This window comes from Misgurnus anguillicaudatus, chromosome 3, assembly GCF_027580225.2.
Source record: "Misgurnus anguillicaudatus chromosome 3, ASM2758022v2, whole genome shotgun sequence".
NCBI classification, from domain to species: domain Eukaryota; kingdom Metazoa; phylum Chordata; class Actinopteri; order Cypriniformes; family Cobitidae; genus Misgurnus; species Misgurnus anguillicaudatus.
In genome coordinates, this window is record NC_073339.2 from 24,981,153 (window position 1) to 25,008,979 (window position 27,827).

The window sequence follows — 27,827 nt, forward strand, 5'->3', positions numbered from 1 at the left end:
TTTATCTGTAGCACTTAACCGAACAGCTTAAGTTAGATCTATAGTGCTGGTGTATGATTCATAAGAACACTCACCACATACTGTATGGAGTTCACATAGACCAACTCGAATGCCACGATCTTCATTGTTTCCTCTGCACGTTTACATCATGCCTACAGTGAAAAATTACAGTGTTTGAACATGAAGTATGCAAGTATTGCTGCTGTGTCAATAAGGTGCTGAATTACAGATTTATGTTAAAGAAAAGTCAAAGAAATTCTCAGTGTGGGTGAGAACATAGAATACACGATCTATAGATCTTTAAGGAGTCTTTGGTAACATACCAAAGGCTTTTCATCTTTTTTATATATAAATATATCTTGCAGTCAATACATAAATCTGATTTATATTGCGATATACCTGCATATATTCAAATGCATCAGATTTCTGTGTGGGAACAGAAAAAGTTAGCTGTTATTATCTTTTAAATGCTGATATATAAACAAGGCAGAAGGTTGTGATCTAAATTGAATGTATTCTTTATGGTGCCCTTATGAAACACCTTATGTAGGTGTAACCAAGGTAACAGTGCAAGAGTTTACCTTTCATTAGGACATCTCCATTAAAGTAGTAACTAGGGAGTTTTTGTGTTCAATAAACGTTGCAGTCCTGTGCTTATTGAAAGAAACAAAAGAAGATTTCAATGCAGGTTTAATGCAGTCCTATGAGGGTATTAAAAAGTGTTTCTCCTCCAAAAGAGCGTTCTTAAGGGGAATGCGTCAGTATGTTGTGCTAGGGTGAATTCAGGTAGATAGGGATAGTTTTTGGCCAGTCATCTCAATGTCAAAAGTATCCCAATCTACCTGAATTCCTACTATATTTTGCTAATAATGAATGAAAATTAGAATTATTAATATTATGATGGCAGAAAAGACACTGTGCGTATGTAGGGATGTTTATATTTTGTGAATCATTATTTTGTTAATAAAGTTAGCAGTGCCAAATCTCTTTCAGTACTGTTTCAACACTGCGAAGAGACCTTTAAATGTAGCTATTTTGTAGGCAACCTGTCGACATATGGAGTGCGTCATGGGCAGCGCGCGAGACGATGCGCGCACGGGCATAAGTGGAGACATCAGTGCGCAGTGCCTGTGAGGAGGATGCTGAAATCGACCTGTCATAAAAATCTAAGTGCCAGGGATACTGTAAGGTTTCACAGCTTTCTTTTCGTACAGAATGAAAAGGAAATGATTTGTTAAACCCATCAGCAGCCTCCAGCTCTGCGTTTTCGCCATGGTGGAGTTGGACCCTGTTGTTTGGAACTTTACGCTCAAATTGGACAATGGATCAAACACTAATGAGAACGTATCTGGATATTCAAGTGATGATTATTATAATATTGTTCACCTCACGGAAACCAAAATCCTTCCCGCGTTTGTTGGATTTCTGTGCTCCACTGGGCTTGTTGGAAATGTTCTCGTCCTGGTCACTATTTTAAGGTAGGTTTGCAGGCTGGTGAAATATAAAACTGTCTAGTATTTTGTTTAGCTTTAACCATTTACTCATACAGGTAGAAAACAAGACAAGCTATTTATGCATTTGGTAGACACTTTTAACCAATACTATAGTGCTTTATTAAGTGTTCCTTGGAAATCGTACCCACGACCTTGTCCATCCATCTAATATGAAACAATACATATGAACCATGACCTTCAAAAATGTTTCAGTCCCCATGAGTTCTTGGATGTTATGCAGACATGTGTACTGCTGCTTGCAACAGTTTTATTTCTTACACCTCTCTTGACATTTTTACCAACACCTCTCTGAATTCCCAAAAGAAGCTCTTTTTTGTCTTTAATGCAGGTCAGCCAAAAAGACAGTACCAGACGTGTATGTGGGTAACTTGGCTGTAGCCGACCTGGTTCACGTGACCGTCATGCCCTTTCTGATTCATCAGTGGGCACGTGGAGGACACTGGGTCTTTGGCAGCACCCTCTGCAAAATCATCACCTCTCTGGATAACTGCAACCAGGTGGCATGTGCTGCAGTCATGACTGCTATGAGCCTGGACAGGTTTGAAATCAAATATATAATTATCCAGTGCCGGACTTTGTCTGCAAAGCATCCTTTATGAAATTCCTTCCAATTCAATGGCTTTTTTCTTCACATTATTTACCTTAAATCATGAATCACAATATGGTTGAATCATCCACAAAGAGTAGCTTAATAGAATATTTTTTCTTTAAACTGTGTGAGCCAAAAAAGGGTTAAAAAAGTTTGAAAAGACACAAATATCTTTTGGCATTTGTATGGTCAAAAGAAAAGCATCCTTTACCATTTTGGAATCGTGCACCACAGAACAAAGAATCTCATTCTGTTTTGGACATGAGGGGAAGTAAATGATTACAGAAATCCCCAAATTTAATTGTGCGTGAGTGTGAGAGAGAAAGAGAGAGTTGGGTTCGATCAAAATTGATTTTTCCTAATAAAATTCTAATGAGGTGCTTGGAGCCGAGAGTCAAGCAGGTGTTGTGCACCCTCGTGTGATGAAAAATGATTGCTACTCATTTTTATTCTAATATGGATTATTAATGTATACTTATTCATACTGTTATAAATATTCAACAAAAAGTGAAATGACCTCTCTGAATCATTGATGTTCAATTTAAAATTTGCACCAAGATTAACTGCTCATGCTGTGAAATCTTCAATGAAGGGGGTACAGCAAGGCCACTGGTGCCAGTTGTCATACAAGGAATCGCTTTTTATGTTATATGTATCCTCAGGCATTTTGTTCAGGTCAGGAAGAGTTATTAATTTAGGGTTCTGTATCCTGAATAGGGTGTATTATAATTGTTTTACTGTTTGCATTGCAAATAATCCATTCAGCAGTCTGTAATACATTTTAAATATGTTTTTGAAATAAGCAGTACAAATTTTTGTATTTTCAGCCAAAACTATACTGTAAGTGCAACAGTGTGATTTTGATCTGCCAGGCAGTTAGTAAACCACAAGAGGGCGCACTTGGCGCAATTATTTGGCATTTGACTTTCCATATTCAACCTTATATCCCAATATCAGCAGGAACCTTTGGCCATGTCTTCTTTTAACGAATGTTATTTTTGGGTTTCAAAAGAAAATTTTAAACAAATAAAGTCATAACCTTTTCATCACTGTTTACCAGTGGACTCATTCCCTGCTACCTTTTCCTTTGAAAACAAGTCGGTTTATACATATTTTTAAAAACATTAGCAAAAGTCAAGTACAATTATTATAGAAACTATAAAAAATGGAATTATATATGTAAACAATATAATATACAATCACAAAATGTTGTCTAACACTTATTCTCTGATGGTCTGGCAATAAAGTTTATATTATGCATACCGGTATACATTTTATTTATTTACTCCAGATACCTGGCCCTTGTTCATCCATTTCGCCTGTTGAGCCTCAGAACCAGATCGAGGACAATTCGTATTAACCTCTTCGTATGGGCGGCCTCCCTTGTAATGGTTCTACCAGCCTGGATCCACTCCAAAGTTATCCGCTTTAGGGATGGACTGGAAAGCTGCTCACTGAACCTGGTCTCTCCTAAAGAGGTGCTCTGGTAAGTGGTTCTGCTTAACTTGTGCATCATCTCATCTCTTATCATTTATTATTTTAAAAGCGGTACAGTTGTGCTGCTTTGATGTTAGTCTGTCTTGCACTTTTGGCCGTCCGGTTTCAGTGATGCCATAGAAGAACTTTTTATCTTTTTACCTTTATATAGTCTATAACCGTTTGTACAACATGGTTCTGTGGATGTTGAAGGTTTTTTATGAAACCTGGCAGTAGGCTACGGAGAAGAGCATTTTTGGAATCGGATGTCCTTGACAACAATTCTTAAAAAAATTAAAGGATAGGAAAAATGAGAGAAATGCAGATAAATGCTTCTTTTGTGCCATATAAATTTTTGATTTCTTGTTATCATTTTTAGAAAGTTCAGAAATTCGCAAATTTGGCACTCTAAACAATCAATTAATCTTTATTTGAAATAATAAGTGAACATGAGAAAGGATAAAAGGGATAGTTTACCCAAAAATTAAAATTCTGTCATAATTTAATCACTCTCATGTTGTTACAAACTAAATTTCTTTGTTCTGATAAACACAAAGGAAGATATTTTGTTTGTGAGCCCCATTCACTTCCATAGTAGGATAAAAGAATACTATGGAAGTGAATGGGGCTCAAAAATATTATCTTACTTTATGTTAATCAAAACAAAGACATTTATACAGGTTTGTAACAACAAAAGAGTGATTAAATGATGACAGAATTTTCATTTTTGGGTGAACTTTCCCTTTAAGGGTTTATCTATGTGTATTTTACCCAGATTGACATTATACGTTTGACAGGCCTTTGTGTTTTTAGGTACACAATCTACCAAACCGTGACCTCTTTCTTTCTGCCATTACCTCTAATTTTCACCTGCTATATACTGATTCTGTGTTACACCTGGAAGATGTATCGCAAGAATAAAAAGGCTCACAGGTGAATAAATCTTCATTACTGCTAGCACTGTATATGACAGCATCCTTTCAAGCTAGAATCTTAAAAATTCGCAATTAATTTACAAGGTTGCTGTATCAAAGCATGGCGCTACAAACACCAAGGGCATGAAAATGTATTCCCAGGGAACACATAAACTGGTAAAACGTATACCTTGTTTTCACAGCAAGTTAACGGATGAATGCACCTGCCAAATGTACTGTAAACTTGTATTTAATAGATGTCCACTTCAAGTTATAGTTATGCAGTGGGTATAAAAACTTAAACACAGGTTTTATTAAATACTTAAGAGTTATAGATAGATAGATAGATAGATAGATAGATAGATAGATAGATAGATAGATAGATAGATAGATAGATAGATAGATAGATAGATAGATAGATAGATAGATAGATAGATAGATAGATAGATAGAACATTACTTAGGATTTTGGCTACATTTGACCTATGTTCTTTTGTCTTGCACACTTTCAGGTATAGCACTAGCCTGCCTCGAGAACGTATCGTCCGCCTCACTAAAATGGTTCTGGTTCTTGTGGCTGTTTTCCTGGTCAGTGTTGGGCCCTACCACGTGCTTCAGCTTGTTAACCTGAGTGTACCTCGTCCATCATTAGCATACCACACCTGCTACTACCTATCGGTGTGCCTGAGCTACGCAGCCAGCAGTATAAATCCCTTCATCTATATTCTGTTTAGCGGACATTTTCGCCACAGACTGGTTTGTCGGGACACACCCAGCATGCCGAGTGTGGAACGGGAGATTCAGCCACGTTCCAGTTTTTAATCCCACAATTACACACAGTCAAGACTCAAAAAAAGTAACAGGTGCACAAATGTTTTCTCCGGGCTGTTGCAAAAAAAAAAAACAAAAAAAAAAACGGGTAAAACAGGATGTTTAAAGTGTGCATGTTTAATATGCATGGTTACTCTTTTTGCAGCAAACCTATGTTTTTATATTGCTTGGCTTATTGTGCATTGTGATGTTGTTGCTCCCTCTACTGTTTCTTTTGAGTAATTGTTTTCACAGCAGCATCTCTGCAAGCCAAGTTTGTTTTAAATGCTATAAGGGGGATTTCATAGTGCATTATTTTATAGTGTGCACAAAGAAAACAAACATTTAAAAACATAATAATATTAATAATGTTTAAGGACAAATAAATTATTTACGCCATTGCTTACAATCTACAATCAATGGCACAGTATTTTTATATTTTTATTTATAAGTTGATGTTAAATGTTTTGCAGTTTTCTCTATTGTTCCACGCTTTTGTTCCAGTTTTTAAAAGAAAAAACTGTTTAAGAATCCACTATGTAAGATAACTGCAAATGTACACTGCTGTATGTTTTGGGGCTGTGAGGCACAAGGGTTCATTGATAAGGGAATTTACATGCTACAGACTGCACAATCATTTTTACAAAAAAGAGAAATTAATGTGCAGAAATCTTTAATAACAGTTTGGGATTGTCTGATGTGTGCTGGACCTACAGTAATAATAAAGCTGATGGCATCTGATCAGCATAAAGTGTAGGTTCATTGACCAGACGGGCAGAGATCGAGGGGGTCTGCTGCCAGCTCAGCTCAAAAAAATTGGGATCAATATTTAGACCAGACCAGAGACAGACAGGGTTCGCGTCTGACCTGAAGCATGCCTGTCAGCAATGGCTGGAAACTCAACCCCCATGCTTGCCAAAAGGAAAAGACCAATTCATGTGTACAAAAATACATGTCAATAACAGTGTTTCAGTGTCAACATAGCCTGTCGTCACCATGCATTTCAACAGTATTCGATAAAATATTTCACAAACTGTTATTGTAAGTGATTTCAGTGAAGCAATACATTGCCATTGACCGAGTTCTGTTTTATTTGTTGACATGTTAATATAATGTTATCTTATAATATAGATAAAACGATTAAAAAATTGTCTTTGTTTATATTAGAGGCTTTAAGCCCAAGACCCCCACTATGTTCCATTTAAACTTTTGTTAAAAAGGGTATGAGAATTTTTTTTATTTTTTCTAATTACCAGTTTTCTTAAATGCTAAATATTATTCTGGACTATGCAAGTGGTGACTGTCTGCTGTGGGCAGTGTGACATTGTTTGACCTTGTTACTTCCACCTCAACAGTTTAGCAACCTAACAACAACAACAGTTATGGCACTTGACTTATTCTACTGCTCTTAACACCAACACAAAAGTTAACTACATTGTAAACATCATGAGCTAAATGTAGAAATGTATTTCCTCTTAATATGTTATCATGTTTACATTTCATTTTACTTGAAATCCATGTGTATGTATTAACATAATTTGTAGTTGCTATAATAGATTAATTTAAATATCTTATTTATTTCCATTAGTAATAATGTAGAGGTGAGAACCGAATGCATTTTTCCTATTCATTTCACTGTAAAATAAAATTCCACTTTCATGCATAGGCTCTTTTTCTTGTTATAAAAAAGGACTACATTGAACCATCAGCTGGACATGCAAAAAAGATAAAACTGATTTGATTTCTCACCAGTAGATGGCATGTGCTGTCAATTTTGCCAGCTTTAAGTGTTGGTCGATGCTTTGTAAAATATGCTAAATATACAAGCGTTTAGTCAACCAGTTTAACGTATTTTATAACATCTAAAACACTTCTTTAAGTATTGTATACAAAAATATATCGTAATACTTTTTTCTATCTAATATGGTCAGTTTCATAATATGATTTTTTTTTTCATTATCATGACTTGTAATGAAATTATAATAATTAATGTAATTTTATAGTACACTTATATTAAGTTATAGTGTTATGTTATGTTAATTATAAGGACTTTTAAGCAACTATATTGATAGGCCTCCTTCACCATAAACTAAATTCCGATTAACTTAATTAAAGGAAATACCCGTCTTTAAAACTGGGAAGTTATTGCAGTTTGGCACTCTGACAATGACCCATTTCATCGTATTTATTAAAGATTAATATTTCCCGACTTGTCAGTGCACAGTGTGTGAAGATACACGCGCAGGTTTTCTCTTGTAATGCAATGGTGCGCGCAGGTTTTCCGACAGCTTTGTAGTTTCAGGCGGGTACCGCGCACGGAGAGCACGCGCTAGTGAAAGTCCTGACAGCAGCTTTGTTAATTGAAACAGGCTGCTCGCTTTGTGTGCTGAAAGCCTGATATACAAGATGACAAGTGTGAGCACGAAGTAGAGTCGAGTTTAATTAATTTCCTCTCTCTTTGGGGATCCGTGCTGTGCTCTCAAGTGACCTAACGTGATACTTTTCCAGTCATAATCATAGACATAACAGGTAATTGTAGCTTTTTTTAACAGTTTGTACAGTTCCCTAATACTCTGTTTAATTTTGGCCTACTGTAGAATGAAGAAAACCATAAAGTTTACAAACGTACCTCTACTGGGTAGATGTTGTGACGTCACAACCGTGTTGTTTTGTGTCCTAGGAACTGCCTGACTGAGATATACATCGTTTCCTCGGTAGGTCGAAATCAAGGTTTGATGGTCTGTCCTAATAAATTTCCATCTTCCACTTGACGATCTTCAAAATGACGGTGTGGAAAGTTGTCAATGTTGGACCGTGTCCGTGAGAAAACATGGCAGAAGCAATTAAGCACGTCAGTTGACGGTAAATTTGTTGTCATTATCACGAATGTGTCCTCGACTTCAAAAGCTGATTTTGGTGATATTGTCGGTCATATTTGAAAAAAGGTATCGAAATAGATTTAATTGCTTGATTTTGCATCTCTATCCATTTAAAAAAGTATTTTTCACCAAGCCCACCATGGTCACCGTTTCTTAATCCGAGAGGGCTGCACCTTCCGGAGGTCGCATCTGCATTTGCAGGTTGCATACGTCATCAAGTCTTATTTTAGATTATTAACAATTATAAAGTTGACCATAATTCTTATTTATTCGTAAATAGTTTTAATATGCGTATTACTTGCGAATGTAATGCTCAGTTAACTTTAATAAACCAGGCTTGATGACGTATGCAGCCTGCATATGCGACCTCCGTAGGGCAGGCTGCAGCCTTTGGATTGAGAAAAGGCCCATGTTTTGTTTGCCTGTCCCAGCTGATGTCATTGTACTGTAGGTATTTGTACTATACTGTATTGTACTTGAAAGATGAGCTTTAAAACTGCAGGATGATTCTAACCAAAAACTGAATTAGTAAAACTGATAATATTAATATAGAGTCAAGAGGCCTTATTACCACATACAGTTTGCTCTTCCATATCACTATGCTGCTCAGTTTGTGTAAAGTAACTGTGATGTTTAGTGGGGCAAAAATGTTGGTTTGTCTGTGCAAAAGCATGGTGCACATTGCACATTTCCCGCTCCTAAACCTTCGGCACATGCTCGTGTGGCTTGTGCTGATTATCCAGCCTCCATGACTCCAGATGGATCAACACATGCTGAAAATGCGACAAACCAAGACACGTTCTTCCATCTGACCTCAATCTATCACTTCTGTTCTGCTGTAAATGTCAGCTTGCTTCCACTCTCAGATTTCGTAAAATATAATCGTGTTGTCATCTTTTAAATCGGTTTTAACAGCCTCATCAGAGTTTGTTTGCTTTGCATGTTAATTGAATCAGTAAGGGAGGACATTGCTCTAACCTGTTGACATGCTCTTGCTATGGGCATGCTTGCCTGTGAAAGTTCAAGTTGCCCCTAAGCTTTATGGGATTAAAGTTTACTGGTAAAGCTCTTTTTGGTTTATAGACTTTTTTTGTGTGAATTGAATAGTGAATGGTTTTGTAACCATAAAAGCTTTGTATTACATTACACAACTTAGGCTGTATGTGATCAGATTAACCCTAGCAGCAGGTTAGAAGACAAAGGGCGCAAAAAATCACCTGTACAGAATACGAGCTGGACTGCTTTAATGGTTTTCAAACGATTACATGCATTCTAATAGAGCGCATTAACATGCATGTGTTTGAAACAATAGCTTTCCCAATTGTTTTTCCATTCTTTATTAATGCCGTAATTCAATGCAAAATGATTGACTGCCAAGTTTTGTGAACATCAAAGCTTTTTTAATCATTTTCCCCTAACCAAAAACCCCATTAAATTAACATGCATATTGAATCTTTTGCCCAATAAGTTGCTTAATGAATTATGAGGGGCATTGACGGCAGACAGAGCCTCATATTAATGTCAGAATTAGACCTTAAATATATTATGTGTGTGTGTTCATGTGAGATCAGGCAGAGGTAGTGTGTGTGGTATGAGTGAGATCTCCAGTGCTCTTCATGCCCTGTTAATAACCTGGTCTGCTTTGATGTGGCACTGTGGAGCGAGGTGGCTCTTTCTCTGCATCACTTGTGGCATGTAAATCCAGGCAGCGTTTTATCCCCTTACCTGCTCAAGGGGTGACTGGAGTTGCTCAGATAGGGTGCATGCACTTATTTGTAGTTCTGACATCACGTGAGCTACCCAGTGAGCCAACCAGAAAGAATTTTGGAGAATGTTAATATATGTGTGCGTTTTTCTTTTATTTAATGTTTATTAAATTATAAATTTAACAGATGCTTAAGCATCTTAAAGTGCATTCAAGGTATACTTTTTTTAGCATGCCATGTGTTATTTCTGATATCAAACCCATGATCTTTGTACTGTTAATAAACTCTTAACTTGCTTGAAACATCTATTGTCGGTGGTGTCCACCACGTACATGTAGTAATTGGTTTTTTAGATCACATTTGTTGTCTTGTGCTAACCCGGAGGAAGCACATCTGATCACCCTCTTGACCTTGAGAAGAATGGCCTTCCAGACCAGTCCCTGCTACACATTACCATTTAAATGGACCTAGAAGAAGGTTAGGTCAGTTTATTTGATGTTGAAATGCAAACAGAGATCAAATAAGAGATCTCACAGTGGCCTATATTTACAGTAGTCGGTCTTGGATTGGTGTGTTAGGTGGTAGAGGTGGAGCGTATTGTCTGTGTGTATGTGTTAGATGAGAGAGTTTTGTAGGAGAGAAGAGCACATTGTCTATTTGTTCTGCTAGGTGCTCATGGGTAGATGGCTCATTAACCATTGTGGCCTGGTACAATAGCCGAGAGCGCCGTCTACATGAGTACAACAAGTCCCGCACAATACCTGTAAACACCTAGCGGCTTAATTGAAACTGGCCTCTGGGATCACCAGGCTGTCATAACAATAATAGACCTGTGTAGGTGCATAATATCAAAATTATAGAAGCTTGTTGATGGACAGTACATGTGTGATGGCAGTTTCTCCAGTTTAATTTACCAGTTGATGACATTTCAACGTCCAGTTGTGGTGTTTAAGGAGGAGTAGCAGCATACAGTATGTATGTTGGGATATACAGTGAGGAAAATAAGTATTTGTACACCCTGCTATTTTGCAAGTTCTACCACTTAGAAATCATGGAGGGATCTAAAATTGTCATTGAGGGTGCATGTCCACTGTGAGAGACATAATCTAAAAAAAAATCACAATGTATGTTTTTTTACTATTTGTATGATACAGCTGTTAATGTTAATATTTGGTACAGTAGCCTTTGTTTGCAATTACAGAGGTCAAACGTTTCCTGTAGTTTTTCACCAGGTTTGCACACACTGCAGGAAGGATTTTGGCCCACGCCTCCACACAGATCTTCTCTAGATCAGTCAGGTTTCTGGCCTGTCACTGAGAAACAAGGAGTTTGAGCTCCCTCCAAAGTTTCTCTGTTGGGTTTAGGTCTGGAGACTGGCTAGGCCACGCCAGAACCTTTATATGCTTCTTACAGAGCCGTGGTTATCCTGGCTGTGTGCTTCGGGTCATTGTCATGTTGGAAGACCCAGCCTTGACCCATCTACAATGCTCTAACTGAGGGAAGGAGGTTGTTCCCCAAAATCTCGGAAAACATGGCCCCGGTCATCCTCTCCTTTATACAGTGCAGTCGCCCTCTCCCATGTGCACAAAAACACCCGCAAAGCATGATGCTACCACCCCCATGCTTCACAGTAGCGATGGTGTTCTTGGGATGATACTCATCATTCTTCTTCCTCCAAACACGTTTAGTGGAATTATGACCAAAAAGTTATATTTTGGTCTCATCTGACCACATGACTTTCTCCCATGACTCCCCTGGATCATCTAAATGGTCATTGGCAAACTTAAGACGGGCCTGGACATGTGCTGGTTTAAGCAGGGGTACCTTCCGTGCCATGCATGATTTCAAACCATGACGTCTTAGTATATTACCAACAGTAACCTTGAAACTGTGGTCCCAGCTCTTTTCAGGTCATTAACCAGCTCATCCTGTGTAGTTCTGGGCTGTCTTCTCACCTTTCTTAGAATCATTGAAACCCCACGAGGTGAGATCTTAAATGGAGCCCCAGTCCGAGGGAGATTGGCAGTCATGTTTAGCTTCTTCCATTTTCTAATGATTGCTCCTATAGTGGACCTTTTTTACCAAGCTGCTTGGTATTTCCCCGTAGCCCTTTCCAGCCTTGTGGAGGTGTACAATTTTGTCTGTAGTGTCTTTGGACAGCTCTTTGGTCTTGGCCATGTTAGTAGTTGGGTTCTTACTGATTGTATGGGGTGGTGGACAGGTTTCTTTATTCAGCTAACGACCTCAAACAGGTGCATCTACTTTAGGATAATAAATGGAGTGGAGGTGGACATTTTAAAGGCAGACTAACAGGTCTGTAAGGGTCAGAATTCTAGGTGATATACAGGTGTTCAAATACTTATTTGCAGCTGCATCATACAAATAAATAGTTAAAAATCATATATTGTGACTTCTGGATTTTCTTGTTTTAGATTATGTCACTCACAGTGGACATGCACCTACGATGCCAATTTCAGACCCCTCCATGATTTCTAAGTGGGAGAACTTGCAAAATAGCAGGGTGTTCAAATACTTATTTTCCTTACTGTAGATAATTTATTATAGCATGTTAAAATTGCCACTTTTTAGGTTTTGATAAAAATATGCCGTTTCGGGGTCTGTCCTTTAAAATGCAAATGAGTTGATCTCTGCACTAAATGGCAGTGCCGTGGTTGGATAGTCCAGATTAAGGGGCAGTATTATCCCCTTCTGACATCACAAGGAGAGCAATATTTCAATGACCTATTTTGACCTAAGTTACTGGGTTGATCTTTTCCACATTTTCTAGGTTGACAGAAGCACTGGGGACCCAATTATAGCACTTAAACATGGAAAAAGTATGATTTTTTGTGATATATCCCCTTTAAAACTCATCTTTGAGCATCATGATAGCATATATAAAAGTTTTACCTGTTACAGTAATTTCTTTATGGTTTTGCTTGAATGTAACTCTACTCCCTTGTCTCATTTAGTATACACGGTTCTATTGCAAATTTGTCCCTGCCTCCACTCTTTTGCACCACCTTGGACCATATATATAAGTTAAATAGATGCTGCATTTTCAGACACATAACTGCTACATTCTAAAAAATACTTTGCTGCCTTAACATTTTTTGTTAAATCAACTCAGATTTACAAATCATGTCAACAGAGATGAGTTGTCACAACTTATAAAATATAGTTGAGAAAAGTCAACTTAATTTTATAAGTTATAACAACTCACCTGTAGTTAAAACAACTCGTCTCTAGTCAAGATAAATAATAGTAAGTTGAAATGTAAGTTGAAAATAGTAAGTTGCAGCAGAGCTGGAGCAGCTGTGCTGCAATAATTTTAGCACTGAGTCTATGCGGCATATCCATACAAAATATATATAACTGGAACTACTGATCGATACGTTCCATGCATATCTACTGTGTTGATATGATTAGTTACATGTTTGTGACTTGGAAATCAAGGCGATTTTAAACTCCAGGATTAAGACCATCTCCGATTTTATGGCGAAAATACTCAGCAAAGGTGTTGAATGATGAATTTGCACATCGCTTCTCTTTAAACATGAGCTTGGACATAAGTACCACTTTAAAAGTGAGAGAGAGAGAAAGCACTGTATGTTGTAGCAGGTGCTTCTAGCTAAGAAGCCAACACAGCCTTTTCTTCGCTCGTAAGGTCTTGCCAGCTCCACTGAAGAGTTCATTCGTAAATGCCCTTACTGACATCCGCCACTTGTTTTGAAGTGGGTTATGTATTACAGTGGCGGTGTTGCTGGTTTCTGGGTCGTCCGGCTGAGGATGACCTGGGGCAAAAAACACTGGTCAGAGATCTCATAGGCCATGACCTAAGGCAGTGGTAAACTAAGGCAGGTCTTTGGCCCAGCAGTGCCACATTACATTTAAGCAAGTCCCTGTGATAGACCTCGCTACTTGGTTCGTAAGTTATTGGCTCTGAATGGTACTAATACGCTGGGCTGGTTGATGCGGGTTGGAACTCTGGTGCCCCATTTAACCTAGCCAGGAGGATCATATCGGGTTAGAAGTTTAGGCTGTAAATGTGGACTGACCTGAGGTGATGTGAGGTCTTTCCTACCGTGACTCAACACTGCAATAAAGATTATTAGAATAATAGAGAGTGAGATGCTTGGAGCACTTGCTCAGAGCAGGTTTTGAAAAACTTGGCTTTCTTATACAAACACATTTATGGTAAGGTGTTGGTAACCGTTTAACTAAACTGACCAGGTTTGTGTGTTAAATCTCACAGCTGCTAAATTTGTGGAATTAGGCAGCTTAGTTAGAAATTAGTTTCGGATCTCTTCATAAACTATTTAAGCAAAAGTTGTTGTTTCATGTCCCTGCTGTATTGTAAATTTAGATAGTAAATGTCTCAAGTGTTCAAACAATATATTAATAGAATGAGTACATAAACATCTTTGGCTTTACTTTGTATCGTCAAGAATCTCACTTGTTATGAAGAACCAAATGAAAGCTGGTGTCTCATTCAGTTATATCCTCAGGACATGTACCCTTTAGGCCCCTTTTTCTGGCTTCGTCTCACAATGCTAATTGGGTCTCGTCTCACACCAGGTTGATTGGACATGACACTTAGTGCAGGGCGAGAGCTCCAAAACTCACTGGAGCAAATAGAGGAAAAAAACAACCACAATTACCCCCCCCCCACACCACCCCCCCCCCCCCCCACCCCCCCCCCCCCCCCCCCCCCCCCCCCCCCGCCCCCCCCCCCCCCCCCCCCCCCCCCCCCCCCCCCCCCCCCCCCCCCACCCCCCCCCCCCCCCACCCCCCCCCCCCCCCCCCCCCCCCCCCCCCCCCCCCCCCCCCCCCCCCCCCCCCCCCCCCCCCCCCCCCCCCCCCCCCCCCCCCCCCCCCCCCCCCCCCCCCCCCCCCCCCCCCCCCCCCCCCCCCCCCCCCCCCCCCCCCCCCCCCCCCCCCCCCCCCCCCCCCCCCCCCCCCCACCCCCCCCCCCCCCCACCCCCCCCCCCCCCCCCCCCCCCCCCCCCCCCCCCCCCCCCCCCCCCACCCCCCCCCCCCCCCCCCCCCCCCCCCCCCCCCCCCCCCCACCCCCCCCCCCCCCCCCCCCCCACCCCCCCCCCCGCCCACCCCCCCCCGCCGCCCCCCCCCCACCCCCCCCCCCCCCCCCCCCCCCACCACTTATGATTGACGTACACACGTAAACGTACATATACAGGATACAAACGCACACACGCGCGCGCACAGAATCTCACCATGGTATGCATCAGACATGGGGACTTGTGACTTGGTGACTTGGACTCGAGTCGACTCGAGTCGCTATTTTTGTGACTTGTGACTTGACTTGACAAAAAATAAAATACTTGAGACTTGACTCGGACTTGGAAGTTAAAGACTCGGGACTTGACTTGACTTGAGACACGATGACTTGAATGACTTGAGTGTAAAGTGGCAGCCACGTGACAACCTCCAATTTCGTCCGTCATTTGAAGAGCCATTCAGTAAGTGCTTGTCATTTTTTAAATATCTGGTTAGTTGGTAGTTAGCTAATGTAATAATAGCTAAAGTAGCCATTAACCCTCATCAATGATGAGTCATTATACCGTGTTGGGGACTAATGTGGGCAAAATAATTTAGATTTATTTTTTTTAAATACTTCCCTTGATCTGAGCGGTATAAGACTTGGCTACTTTTTCTAAGTTTGTAAGCGTCTTTTGCGTCAAGTTCGTTATTTCAAATGTAGGCGCGTGAACAGAAAGAGACGTGCACGCGGTGCGACGCGCTCGTTTTTTCTGGGCGCATTCTTGAGCATTCAGAGCATTACATGTGTGTGTGTGTGTGTGTGTGTGTGTGTGTGTGTGTGTGTGTGTGTGTGTGTGTGTGTGTGTGTGTGTGTGTGTGTGTGTGTGTGTGTGTGCGTGCGTGCGTGCGTGTGTGTGTGTGTGTGTATGTGTGTACTATGTTTGAGTGAAAGAGAGAGAGAGGGAGGTGTTCTGCTGGATGTTAAGCTGTTATTTGTTTTATGAACTCAATGTTGAAAATTTCAAACATTTCAAACAAGGTTGGCAGAAGTGAAAAATAAATAATTTATGAAGTTACAATTTTGTTTGATTCCATGATGTATTTTACTGAACATGAGTATTTACAATGCAAATCCAAATTATTGTAATTTACTGTTAGTTACTTACTGTATATCTTGTCTTTTCACTTTATTAAGATCAGATTCTGCAGGTAAAATTACAAAAATGACTTGACTTGGACTTGACTTGACCTACTACAGGACTTGACTTGACTTGACTTGACATAGCCTGTGACTCGACTTGACTTGACTTGCCCAAGAAAAAAAATACTTGGGACTTACTTGAGACTTGAAGGTTCAGACTTGAGACTTACTTGAGACTTGCACATGTGTGACTTGGTCCCATCTCTGGTATGCATGATAACAAACCATTTTCAAGGTATATAACATTCACCAAGTTCATTTCGCTGCGTTTAATTCTCCTGTCAGCACTTTCTGTCGTCTGGCTCTATTTGTGTGCTGTAAACATGTTGTGTTGTGGTCTGACTTGAGATTGCTTTAGTATTGCATACACACTGTGGTAATGAGAGTTCACATGTCCACATCGTCGTAAGTCATTGTCTTTTGTGGAGTGCTGCTGGGACTGTCCTCAGGGTTTTTACTGAAACACAAACAAGAATTTATCATTAACACACAACCTGAGAAACAATGTACAGTGTCCACCACTAGAGGGCACAATTTAGCTATTAAATCAGAGGCTCTCAACTTAGTAGTTTTCTACATAAAATCATCCTAAATAATATAAAGAGAATTTTGTGAAAATATAACCTTGATATCTTTATTATTGACTGAGAATGGAGATTAAAAATCAATGTGAAATCAAACTTTGATGCAATAAATCTCAAATATGATGAGACTTTAACCTGGATTTCACTGACAAGGTCACATTTACTTATACTATAAACTGCATACCAATTGGCCAACAATATCCAAACAATGTTCCCAACTGATAACAGCAGGCTTACCACAAGATGAAGGACATAACAATGAGAAGCAGAATCAAGATGAACCCTGCAGCCATCAGTCCATAAACCCAGAGCTTTACACGGCCGTCTATCAATCAAAACAGGGACATCACATGAAGGTGTCTTTTCAAATATGAGTCCTTGAGTTATTCTGACTTCTGTACTAGTAGCTGTCAATCAAATAATCTATTCAATCGGAGAGCACAGGGATGCTGTAATACCTGGTCCAAGTGGCTGTAGTGCCCAATCATTGATCTGGTTCTTGTTCCGAGCATGTTCTGGCCTTACATGTCCTGCGCTGGTCTTCACATCTGCTTTCTTATGATCCAACCCTGGAGTTCTGGTACAGTAGTCCAGAAAACCATGAGAGGTCATGACCTCTGTGAAGCCCTTCTCACAACCACAAACTCCACTCTGACAGACAGAAAGATGTATGTATTGTATATGACTTCAGCAAAAGTTTATTTCTTTGACTCATTGATGAATTCAATCATACAGTATGTATTCATATGACAGGAATTATTACCTGGGTACAAAAAGAAAAGGGTTTGGTACAGGGAGGGTGACACTGTTTCACTGCAGAGGGCCTGTTTTGGGCGATGCAACCGCCTAATTGCAAAGAAAGAAAAATAAGTAAATAATCTTTGGTACAATCTTAATCTGTGTTTTGTAATCTTTCACAATGACCAACCTGAACACTGCAAAAAATGACTTTCTTAGGGGCGGTTCACATTTTGCGTCTAAATCCACACAGAAAACTCGACCGTCTGTTGGTTCTTCTCACATGACCTGCGGTGAGCTTGCTGCATTCTAGAAAGATAATGTTTTTACCTCAATCATGCAGTGCCGACGCGCCTGGAAAAAACGAGTGCATCGCGACCCCGTCACTTCCATTATGAGCGCACATACCGCGCGCCTACATTTGAATTAACGAATTCGCAAAAGACGCAAAATGTGAATCGCCCCTTACCTAGTATTTTTGTCTATTTTAAGTACAAATATCAGACAATTCTTAAATCAGGATGCATTTTCTTGATGAGCAAAATGACCTTAGAAAATAAGTCTAGTTTTTAGATAAAATATATACAATTTAAGTGAATTTGTTCATAAAACAAGCAAAAAAATCTGCCAATGGGGTAAGCAAAAAAATCTTAAACATTTTTCTTAAACACTAAATTCAAGAAAAATTAGCTAGTTTAGATTTTTTGATTGTTTTATGCAAAAAGTCACTTAAATTTGATATTTTTGGTCTAAAAACTAGACTTATTTTCTTGGGTCATTTTGCTTATCAAGAAAAAAGCATCTCAATTTAAGAATTTTTACATATTTTTACTGAAAACAAGACAAAAATACTAAGAAATTGTTTTCTTGAAAATAATTTTTTGCAGTGAAATTACTTTAAAAAATAATGCATTTACACTGCAAAAAATTATTTTCAAGAAAAAAATTTCTTAGTATTTTTGTCTTGTTTTCAGTAAAAATATCTAAAAATTCTTAAATTAAGATGTTTTTTCTTGATGAGCAAAATGACCCAAGAAAATAAGTCTAGTTTTTAGACCAAAAATTTCAAATTTAAGTGATTTTGTGCATAAAACAAGCAAAAAAAAAAAAAAAAAAATCTGCCAATGGGGTAAGCAAAAAAAATCTTTTTCCTTAAACACTAAATTCAAGAAAAATTAGCTAGTTCAGATTTTTTGATTGTTTTATGCAAAAAGTCACTTAAATTTGATATTTTTGGTCTAAAAACTAGACTTATTTTCTTGGGTCATTTTGCTTATCAAGAAAAAAGCATCTCAATTTAAGAATTTTTACATATTTTTACTGAAAACAAGACAAAAATACTAAGAAATTGTTTTCTTGAAAATAATTTTTTGCAATGAAATTACTTTAAAAAATAATGCATTTACACTGCAAAAAATTATTTTCAAGAAAAAATGTTCCTAGTATTTTTGTCCTGCTTTCAGCAAAAAAATATCCAAAAACTCTTAAATTAAGATGCTTTTCCTTGATGAGCAAAACGACCCAAGAAAATAAGTCTAGTTTTTAGACCAAAAATTTCAAATTTAAGCGATTTTGTGCATAAAACAAGCAAAAAAAAAAAAATATCTGCCAATGGGGTAAGCAAAAAAAAATCTTTTTCCTTAAACACTAAATTCAAGAAAAATTAGCTAGTTTAGATTTTTTGATTGTTTTATGCAAAAAGTCACTTAAATTTGATATTTTTGGTCTAAAAACTAGACTTATTTTCTTGGGTCATTTTGCTCATCAAGAAAAAAGCATCTCAATTTAAGAATTTTTACATATTTTTACTGAAAACAAGACAAAAATACTAAGAAATTGTTTTCTTGAAAATCATTTTTTGCAGTGAAATTACTTTAATGCATTTACACTGCAAAAAATGATTTTCAAGAAAAAATGTTCTTAGTATTTTTGTCTTGTTTTCAGTCAAATTATCTAAAAATTCTTAAATTAAGATGTATTTTCTTGATGAGCAAAATGACCCAAGAAAATAAGTCTAGTTTTTAGGCAAAAAATATAAAATTTAAGTGATTTTGTGCATAAAACAAGCAAAAAAAAAAAAATCTGCCAAAGTGGTAAGCAAAAAAAATCTTGAACATTTTCCTTAAACACTAAATTCAAGAAAAATTAAAGAAAAAATCGCTTACCCCATTGGCAGATTTTTTTGCTTGTTTCATGCACAAAATCACTTAAATTTGATATTTTTGTCTTAAAACTAGACTTATTTTCTTGGGTCGTTTTGCTCAAGAAAAAGCATCTTAATTTAAGAATTTTTAGATATTTTTACTGAAAACAACATAAAAATACTAAGAATTTTTTTTGTTGGAAATAATTTTTTGCAGTAGTGCTTGTTTGTTAATGGATTAAGAATTATTTAAATCACCTGTGACGTTGACTCCATCAGAGCGCTGACACCACACCAGTCTGCGGTTATGCCTCCATTCACCAGTCATCCATTCATAACTGAGACAGGTCCCACCTGTAAACAGACACAAATACACTAGTGTACATTTAATGTTTAGTGTCTAAACAGCAGTTTTCAGTCTTGCAGAAGGTTGACAGAAAATTAGGTCTGCACAACAGCAGATTGTTGAAGAGAGAAAGGTGTTCATTTGTCCAAAATCTACAGGAGGCCAAGGATTGTTCTCTCCACTAACAGATGTGGATTATTGGTGATTTACCATCACCTGTCCATCAACACATCCATTCTAAGCAAGTATTGCAAATGTACGTTCATGACAGAAAGAAGCCTTCAGCAAATGCCGAAATCTCGCAAGATGTTGGGTTTAGGATTCTGGCTAGATGGGATACTGCTAGGGCCTAAATCCTGAGAGATGTTGACTTTAGGGTTAGGATAAAAACAGCACTCGGCACTCAACAAGATTTCACAAGATTTCTGCGTTCACTGTATTCCTTCTAACCTCACCCGTTTTTCTGGCAATGTCTATCTGGGAATGCTTTTGTACAATAGTGGGGTTTCCATCCAAACGTGAAGCGAATCTTTTTAAAATTCCCCAAAAAAAGAAAAACAAACAAATGCGAATTAGGTGCGTCTTCATCAAGTTGTTTGAGTGAACAATGGTGGTATTGGTAAGCTAGTAACCAACAGTAAATAAAACAGCCCCATATTTGATAAAGACAATGACAGTGGAAACAGCTAAACGGTCAATCTCGTGGGTTTAATGGGTCTCATTCATTAAGCAAGCATACGCACCAATTTTCACAAACAAATTTTGATTCAACAAAAACTTTCGTATCACAATTTCTTCTAAATGTACACAAAAATTTAAGAAAACCTAAAACCACTCGTACGCAATAATCATATACACTATAATAAAAAACTAGGCTATAATTATAATGTTTACAATAGTGTTGATATATAAAATGTACATGATTATATTTTATATTATAATATTTTCTGTATTATATATTATTATACACAATCTATATTATTATTATATACATTAAATTATACATTATAGACGGTTTCAGCATTAACAACATAAACAAGCGGCTTTCGTGGTCAACACATAACTTCCGGCAAAGTCCTTTTAAAGTAGTTTATTATATAACAAGCAAAATAAACAACACGTAGATTACCTAGGAAACCAAAACATTTGTTCTTTTCGACAAAGTATTTGTTTAAGAGTTCAGTTTAGCAACTAGTCAGACCATTAAAAAAACTAAAACCAGAAGTAAATTTCTGACCAGATGCGTAATTGCGTCACCGCACATGAAATCGTCTATAGCCTACTTATTTTTTCTACACATATAAAGAAGATGCACGTATGACAAATCTTCATCATTTCCTTCCTCACTTTTTAAATCTCTGTATGAAAGCGTCTGCTTAATACCTAATGTAAACGTCATGTAAATGTAATGAGAAGTCCAAACTTCAATCACTTGATCTCCTGTCTGTTTCATTTTAGATACAGATGCGTCTCTGTCATATTAATTAAATGTCATATTTGTTAACGCATCCAATACTTCTTTTTTTACAGCAAAACCTCCCAAATAAAAAAATACAAAGCTAATAAATAAGATCATGGATTTTTTTCGATCTCTTTTGCTTTTATGACAAACTGCTAAAAAAATGTTCTGTGGGTCAGCGCTGCGCTGTGGAAAGCCCTTAAATGGAGCTGGTTTGGGCGTGTTTTATGCAAATTAATTACCAACCTTGTGCGCGCGGCAGCTCATGTAGAACACTCCAAATACACTAACGTAAGAACAAGTATGAGAACAAACGCATGAGCGTACGCACCTCTTGTGAATTAGGCGGAAAGTTTTTTGTGAGAAGTTCAAGTGTGCATATAAATACAAAAAAAGTATGCAATTATTAGTGAATAAGACCCAATGTTCGCTATGTCAGAATTTATTCGCCAAATACGTTTCCATCTCCCATTATTCGCATTTACTATTTTTCGCACAAGTCAAAAACCATCTCAAGCGAGCGTAAAAACTTTTTGCGAATTAAGGGATTTTTATTCGAAATTACTCGTTTCTTATGCGATACTTAAAAATGCACATAAAATCAGGGTGATGGAAACCCAGCTATTGACCAATAAATGTCCATGATTTTGTTCAGTCATTTGTGATATTATTTTTTATAAAACAAGTCTAAGGTTAGACTTAAGTAATTTCACTGTGTGAGTCATATACAAAAAAAAACTTTTTTATGTGCATGTCGTCTGGTGTACGATACCCCCGAGTTCTCCTAGACGCTTCTCGTCCCCCTTTATTCTTAAAACTCTTTAAATCTGAAGCTGTATATTTAAATGTTTGCTAGTTTTAGACAAAACTTGTGTGAACATATTTTATTTTAAAAATATTTTTGAAATGGAAGCCTTGGACCAAATCATGAAGAAAAAGCAGCCAATAGGAGCCCAGAATAGATGTGAACTCATTCTTCATCTCAGGGTGAGACCAAAAGAAATTGCTTGATACAATGACATAAGTCTGACTACAATGAAGATGCTTTATAGATAGTTTTACATACTTTTAATGTACTTTGGATGCTTTCCCAACAGAATTCCTATAATTAAATTTGTGTTTATGAGTTTGCTCTTATTAATAAATGTGGAGAACAGAATGAGTAAGTCAGTGTTTATAAACTTTTTAACCATTACTATAGAAATCTAACATTTTCATGGCCTTTTAAAAGGCTTTCAATTTTACAATTCTATGTTTTCCAAGTCTGTGAGAGATCCCTGTGTGTTGCTTCTCCACATACCTTGGCATGGCTGTGTTTCATAGACCTGGCTTGGACAGCTGTCCTGGTTCTCTGCCACCTGTGTGACTACGGCTCTAGAACGAGCCTGTCGACCCCACATCTCAAAACTACGCCCATCCAAACACAGCAGCTGACAAGAACTCCATGGTCACCATATGGCCAGATGACATTCGCCTGATGTACAAGATGAAATCGCAACCAATGAGTGATCGCAAAGACTGATGTCTTACCAAACTGTGTGCAGCAAATGCAAACCTGGGCAAGGGATCGCGCAGGGCTGTTGTAACTCAATCTCACTCCCTTTACTCTGGGAAGTTACCACACACCAATGGTCTTCTACAGGGACCGGTTGAGGAGGACCTGAAAGAGAACCCCAGTGCACCACACAGGACATTTCCCTCCGACTTACTCCCTCACCACAGTCAGCACCCTATGATGAAAGTCATACAAAGACAATTTGAGCTACACGTCTGTCTCTGGAGATAACAAGCACGGCTATGCCCATCCACCAGCTAGACCAGCACCAAACCAGCATAAACCAGCCTAGATCAGCATGGAAATTAATTCAGGCCTAAGCTTGTCGTTTCAGCTGGATTGGTTTCACAAAATCAATACCTCGACCCTGCATGGACTCCAGTTCCCCAGCCTCCAGCTGTAGCAAGGTTTGATGGGACACGAGCGAGTCTGTGAGAGCTGAGACGGACACGGACGACCTCCCTCTCCAGCAGACTGTAAAACCACCCTGGAGCGCGTCATCTGACCTGAAATTTTACAGACGTACCTAAACGTTGGCATATGGAGATGCGAAAGTTTTCACAGATTCACAGGTAGTGCATTTCACATTAAAGTGCAAGCACCGTTCGCATGCTTAAATTTAATAAGAGCTCAGGGAACAGTTTACTCATGGGCCTGACGGAGCCTTGAATTGAGATAAATGAGACTGATTAAAGCTTTTAATTAAACTCCTAACAATAGACAGAAGGAGGGGCTGAGCTCCAAGGAGCATGAAGGAACTCACAAATGTTTAATCACAAAGGTGTATGTGTGTGTGTGCGCGTTATCTTTTCAAAGACACCACATTCATTTTTCTGGAACGTATTATTAGTTATGCTTGTCTGCTATTATTGTTCATATGTAGGGTTGGGGATTTGTTCTAAACCCCTATTCCGAAATATTAAACTTAACCTGACATGCACTGTTTGTGCTATTTCAAATTACCCAGCAAATGATAGCTGCATTTCACTGTCTAGGTTGCCAAACCCGATATAGTCGAGAAATGAGTAACCCTCTTCTAGCCAGAATAAACTTGAATTTGGTGATGTCATTTTTGCCTAAATAACTTGCAAGATGTGTGATATTCCATCATGTAAGCATTATTTTTGGGCTATGGTAAGACGTCGAAATTTTTAAAGACAGCCTTATTAAAAATCTGATGGTCAATAAAACTGACAATTATATCCCATAGACTTACACTTAAAGGATTAGTCAATTTTCTTAAAAGAAAAATCCAGACAATCCACTCACCACCATGTCATCCAAAATGTTGATGTCTTTCTTTGTTCAGTCGAGAAGAAATTGTGTTTTTTGAGGAGAACATTGCAGGATTTTTCTCATTTTAATGGACTTCAATAGAGCCCAACATTTAATACTTAACTCAACACTTAACAGTTTTTTTCAACAGAGTTTCAAAGGATTATAAACAATCCCAAATGATGCATAAGGGTCTTGTCTAGCGAAGCGATTGTCATTTTTGACAAGAAAAATGAAAAATATGTACTTTTAAACCACAACTTTTCGTCTAGGTCCGGTCCAGCGCGACCTAACGTAAATGCGTAGTGACGTAGGGAGGTCACGTGTTACATATATAAAACGCACATTTGCGGACCATTTTAAACAATAAACTGCCACAAAGACATTTATTAGTATCAGTTGACATACAACAACGTAGGAACGGTCCTCTTTCAACACACTTGTAAACACTGGGGCGTAGTTTCGCGTTCGTCCTCTGTGACCTCTTAACGTCATGACGTATTGCGTGGGGTCACGCTGGTGCATCACGACCGGATCTACATGACGAGAAGTTGTGCTTTGGAGGTGTAGATTTGTTGTTTTTCTTGTCAAAAATGACAATCGTTTTGCTAGATAAGACCCTTATGCCTCGTTTGGGATTGTTTATAGTCCTTTGAAACTCCTTTGAAAAAAACTGTTAAGTGTTGAGTTAAGTATTAAATGTTGGGCTCTATTAAAGTCCATTAAAATGAGAAAAATCCTGCACTGTTTTCCTCAAAAAACATAATTTCTTCTCGACTGAACAAAGAAAAACATCAACATTTTGGATGACATGGTGGTGAGTAAATTATCTGGATTTTTCTTTTAAGAAAATGGACTAATCCTTTAATGGATCCGAAGCAAATCTAGTGATCAGAATATCTGAGATTTGAGTGTTAACATCCATGTGTTTAACTCACTAAATGTGTGTATTGTCTTGTAACTAAATTTGCATATTTATAAGCTATACTGTTGTTGTATCTTTTCTCAAGTCTGCAAAACCTGTAAATGTAACATAAGTTTTTCAGTTTCTCTGTCAAATGCACGAGTCGAGGACAGACTTTTATGCATTACTTTACACTCATTTCCATTTGTGACGTTTATCTTTCACACACTGATACATGTGCACATAAACAAAACTGCAAGAGAGGCGTTTGTATCACAATATGGGGTAATGGGACCTGTGCCAATCAGATTTTGCTTTAGCCATTTATGACTTTTCCAGGATAAAAGAAAAAAAAATGGGCCATTTTTGCATTTATTTGTTAGACAGTCTGTCAGGAGAAAACGGGAAAGCATAGGGTGGAGAGATGGGTACAGGATTGGCAAAGGACCTTGTGCAGGGATACGATTTCGGGTCGTCGAAGTGCGTCGGCACCATATGTCAGAAAACTGTCCACTACACAATTGACTTCGAATTTTGGTTGGGTCTGTAATGCCTTAGAAGCTTCCTAAAAACCTCTCTCAGAAATTTGGGGGGGGGGCTGAGATGCATTTTACGTAATATGTATCCGTTGTTCAGATTGGTCCATTTTCTGGCAGAGAAATATCCAGAGGAGGAATTTCTATAAAATAGAGATGTTCAGAATGTCTAGCACTTTCGTATGTTCGTGAATGCGGGTAGACTACCGTTATTCAACTAAGATGTCAGTTTTTTAATCTCAATGGATGTAATAAATAAACCAGTGGAAGATTAAAACAAATAGAGATTGTACTTTGATTTCCACAGGTGTGTGAACATTCCGACCAGTTGGACCACTCTGTAAGCAGGCAGTTTACAGGACAGCCCACCTCACATGGGGCAGACAGCTTTCCTCGTGATGGACCCAACTAGAAAAAAAGAAGAAATAGTAAAGTAAGTACAGTTCTGTTGAAGTTTTATCATCTCAGTATATTAATAAAAAATATTGAGCACCTCTTTGCACATGCTCAGTTCCACCAGCTTTCCATCACTGCGGACACAGTTCAGGAGTCGCGTCTTAATCCCCCTGCCGCATACTGCATTTTCACCTATCTGACAGCTACTCCAGTCTGTAAAACACATACACATATTTGTTTTTATATCCTATACTTATTTTCTAGGTTAATGTAACCCAGAATTTGTCCAAACGCTGGACACCAAACCTTGGGATGAAACAACAGAACAATCTTAGAATGTAGTAGAGATTTGCCATGGACTTGTTATTAGTCGATATGCCACGACTAGCAGTTTTATACTGAAGTAATCATATTTTCTGTCCCTAACCCTAAAATTTCTTACATTTTCAGATATTATTTTAAACATTATTTACAGTGGCGACCGATGACTTCTTTTTTAAAGGGCGCACGATGCAAAGTTCGTCATAACATTTATGTAGCCCGTCATGTGTGTGGGTCGTAATTTCAAAATATGTGTTCTGCGCTTCGAGTGAACCTATGTGCATCACGTGTCTTGTCAAAATAAGTGCCTGCTGCAGACGCAGAAGGGTTTTATGATAAAAGAGACGCTCGAGTTTGACAGATATTCGCATAATCTCATGTGTAATTAGAGTTTACTGTTAAGGGAATGTCTTGCGTGTATTTTGTGAACGTGAGCGTCTCTTTTATCATAAACGGTTTTGACGCATGTGCAGCAGGCACTTATTTTAAAACACGTGATGCACTTCGAACACATATTTTGAATTTGCGCCCCTCGGAAGAGCAGTCATGAGCCGCCACTGATTATTTACTGTTTTCCTTGTGCGATCCCCACATCTGGGGACACTTGTGACCCTGGACCACAAAACCAATCATAAGTCGCACGGGTACAGTATACTTGTAGCAAAAGCCAACAATACATCGTATGGGTCAAATTATACATTTTTATGCCAAAAATCATTCGGATGTTAAATAAAGATCAAGTTCCAAAATGTCCTACCGTAAATATATAGAAAAATGTATTTATCATTAGTAATATGTGTTACTAAGGACTTCATTTGGACAACTTTTAAGGTGATTTTCTCAATATTTAGATTTTTTGCACCTTAAAATTCCAGATCTTGAAATAGTTGTATCTTGTCCAAATATTATCCTATCACAAAACAAACCATAAAGCTTATTTATTTTGCTTTTAGATTATCTATAAATCTAAATGTGGTTTTCATTGTGTATAATGATATCTGACCCACACATTACTCCCTATATGCTATATTGTGGCTAGGACACATTTTGAATCAGGATGTGTTAATCTTGTGAATGCAGTACCTGAATATACATATGAGTATTTAAGACAGTTGACATTGTTACAGGGTTGAGTTTGGTTTAGATCTGGGCAGATGTGATCTCCTTCTGGCCATCTCAACACAATTCGACTCCTCCACCTCAAATCACCATCATTACAATCCTACAGGAACATAACTAGTTAAAATCATTTAATCACTACAGGACATTTCTTCATTATCTGTCTATACATCAGTTGAACTCACCACAGAACATTTGGTCCATTGGCTCCATTCTGAGGTCACACAGTGGGTGGGGCAAGGCAGTAAACAGCTCTCAGCTGTGATTGGCTGCTCCTCTTGGTCACTCAGCGAGTCGTCCACACTCTCATCCGGGTTCTGTCCTCCCATTTTCACACAGCTGTCAGTCAGAGACTGAGAAAT

At 38.2% G+C, this 27,827-nt stretch overlaps 2 protein-coding genes across 2 annotated transcripts in view; one reads left to right on the forward strand and one right to left on the reverse strand.

Annotated features, from left to right (window-relative positions):
• The first annotated feature begins 1,057 nt into the window (after window positions 1-1,057).
• Window positions 1,058-6,959, forward strand: LOC141361775 (melanin-concentrating hormone receptor 2). The gene is made up of 5 exons (XM_073863560.1): window positions 1,058-1,478; window positions 1,843-2,052; window positions 3,395-3,589; window positions 4,393-4,512; window positions 5,005-6,959. The coding sequence occupies exons 1-5, from the start codon at window positions 1,273-1,275 to the stop codon at window positions 5,312-5,314; spliced, it is 1,041 nt and encodes a 346-aa protein (XP_073719661.1). The 5' UTR covers window positions 1,058-1,272; the 3' UTR covers window positions 5,315-6,959.
• A 9,341-nt stretch (window positions 6,960-16,300) lies between these two features.
• LOC141363549 (thrombospondin type-1 domain-containing protein 7B-like) overlaps window positions 16,301-27,827 on the reverse strand; it is a 57,187-nt gene continuing 45,660 nt past the window's right edge. The window contains 12 exon segments of the mRNA XM_073866348.1: window positions 16,301-16,546; window positions 16,911-16,998; window positions 17,132-17,324; window positions 17,437-17,519; window positions 19,813-19,908; window positions 22,660-22,833; window positions 22,915-23,089; window positions 23,275-23,420; window positions 25,923-26,037; window positions 26,123-26,238; window positions 27,430-27,568; window positions 27,651-27,804. Of these exon segments, the coding sequence (XP_073722449.1) occupies window positions 16,477-16,546; window positions 16,911-16,998; window positions 17,132-17,324; window positions 17,437-17,519; window positions 19,813-19,908; window positions 22,660-22,833; window positions 22,915-23,089; window positions 23,275-23,420; window positions 25,923-26,037; window positions 26,123-26,238; window positions 27,430-27,568; window positions 27,651-27,804 (1,549 nt within the window). The 3' untranslated portion in view covers window positions 16,301-16,476.

What these genes read in the sequence shown, in the direction of transcription:
- LOC141361775 (XM_073863560.1), top strand. Translation starts at nt 1,273, where the DNA reads ATGGTGGAGTTGGACCCTGTTGTTTGGAACTTTACGCTCAAATTGGAC. An exon ending in GTCCTGGTCACTATTTTAAG is followed by an intron (nt 1,479 to 1,842) that starts GTAGGTTTGCAG and finishes TCTTTAATGCAG; the next exon opens with GTCAGCCAAAAAGACAGTAC. An exon ending in TCTCCTAAAGAGGTGCTCTG is followed by an intron (nt 3,590 to 4,392) that starts GTAAGTGGTTCT and finishes TTGTGTTTTTAG; the next exon opens with GTACACAATCTACCAAACCG.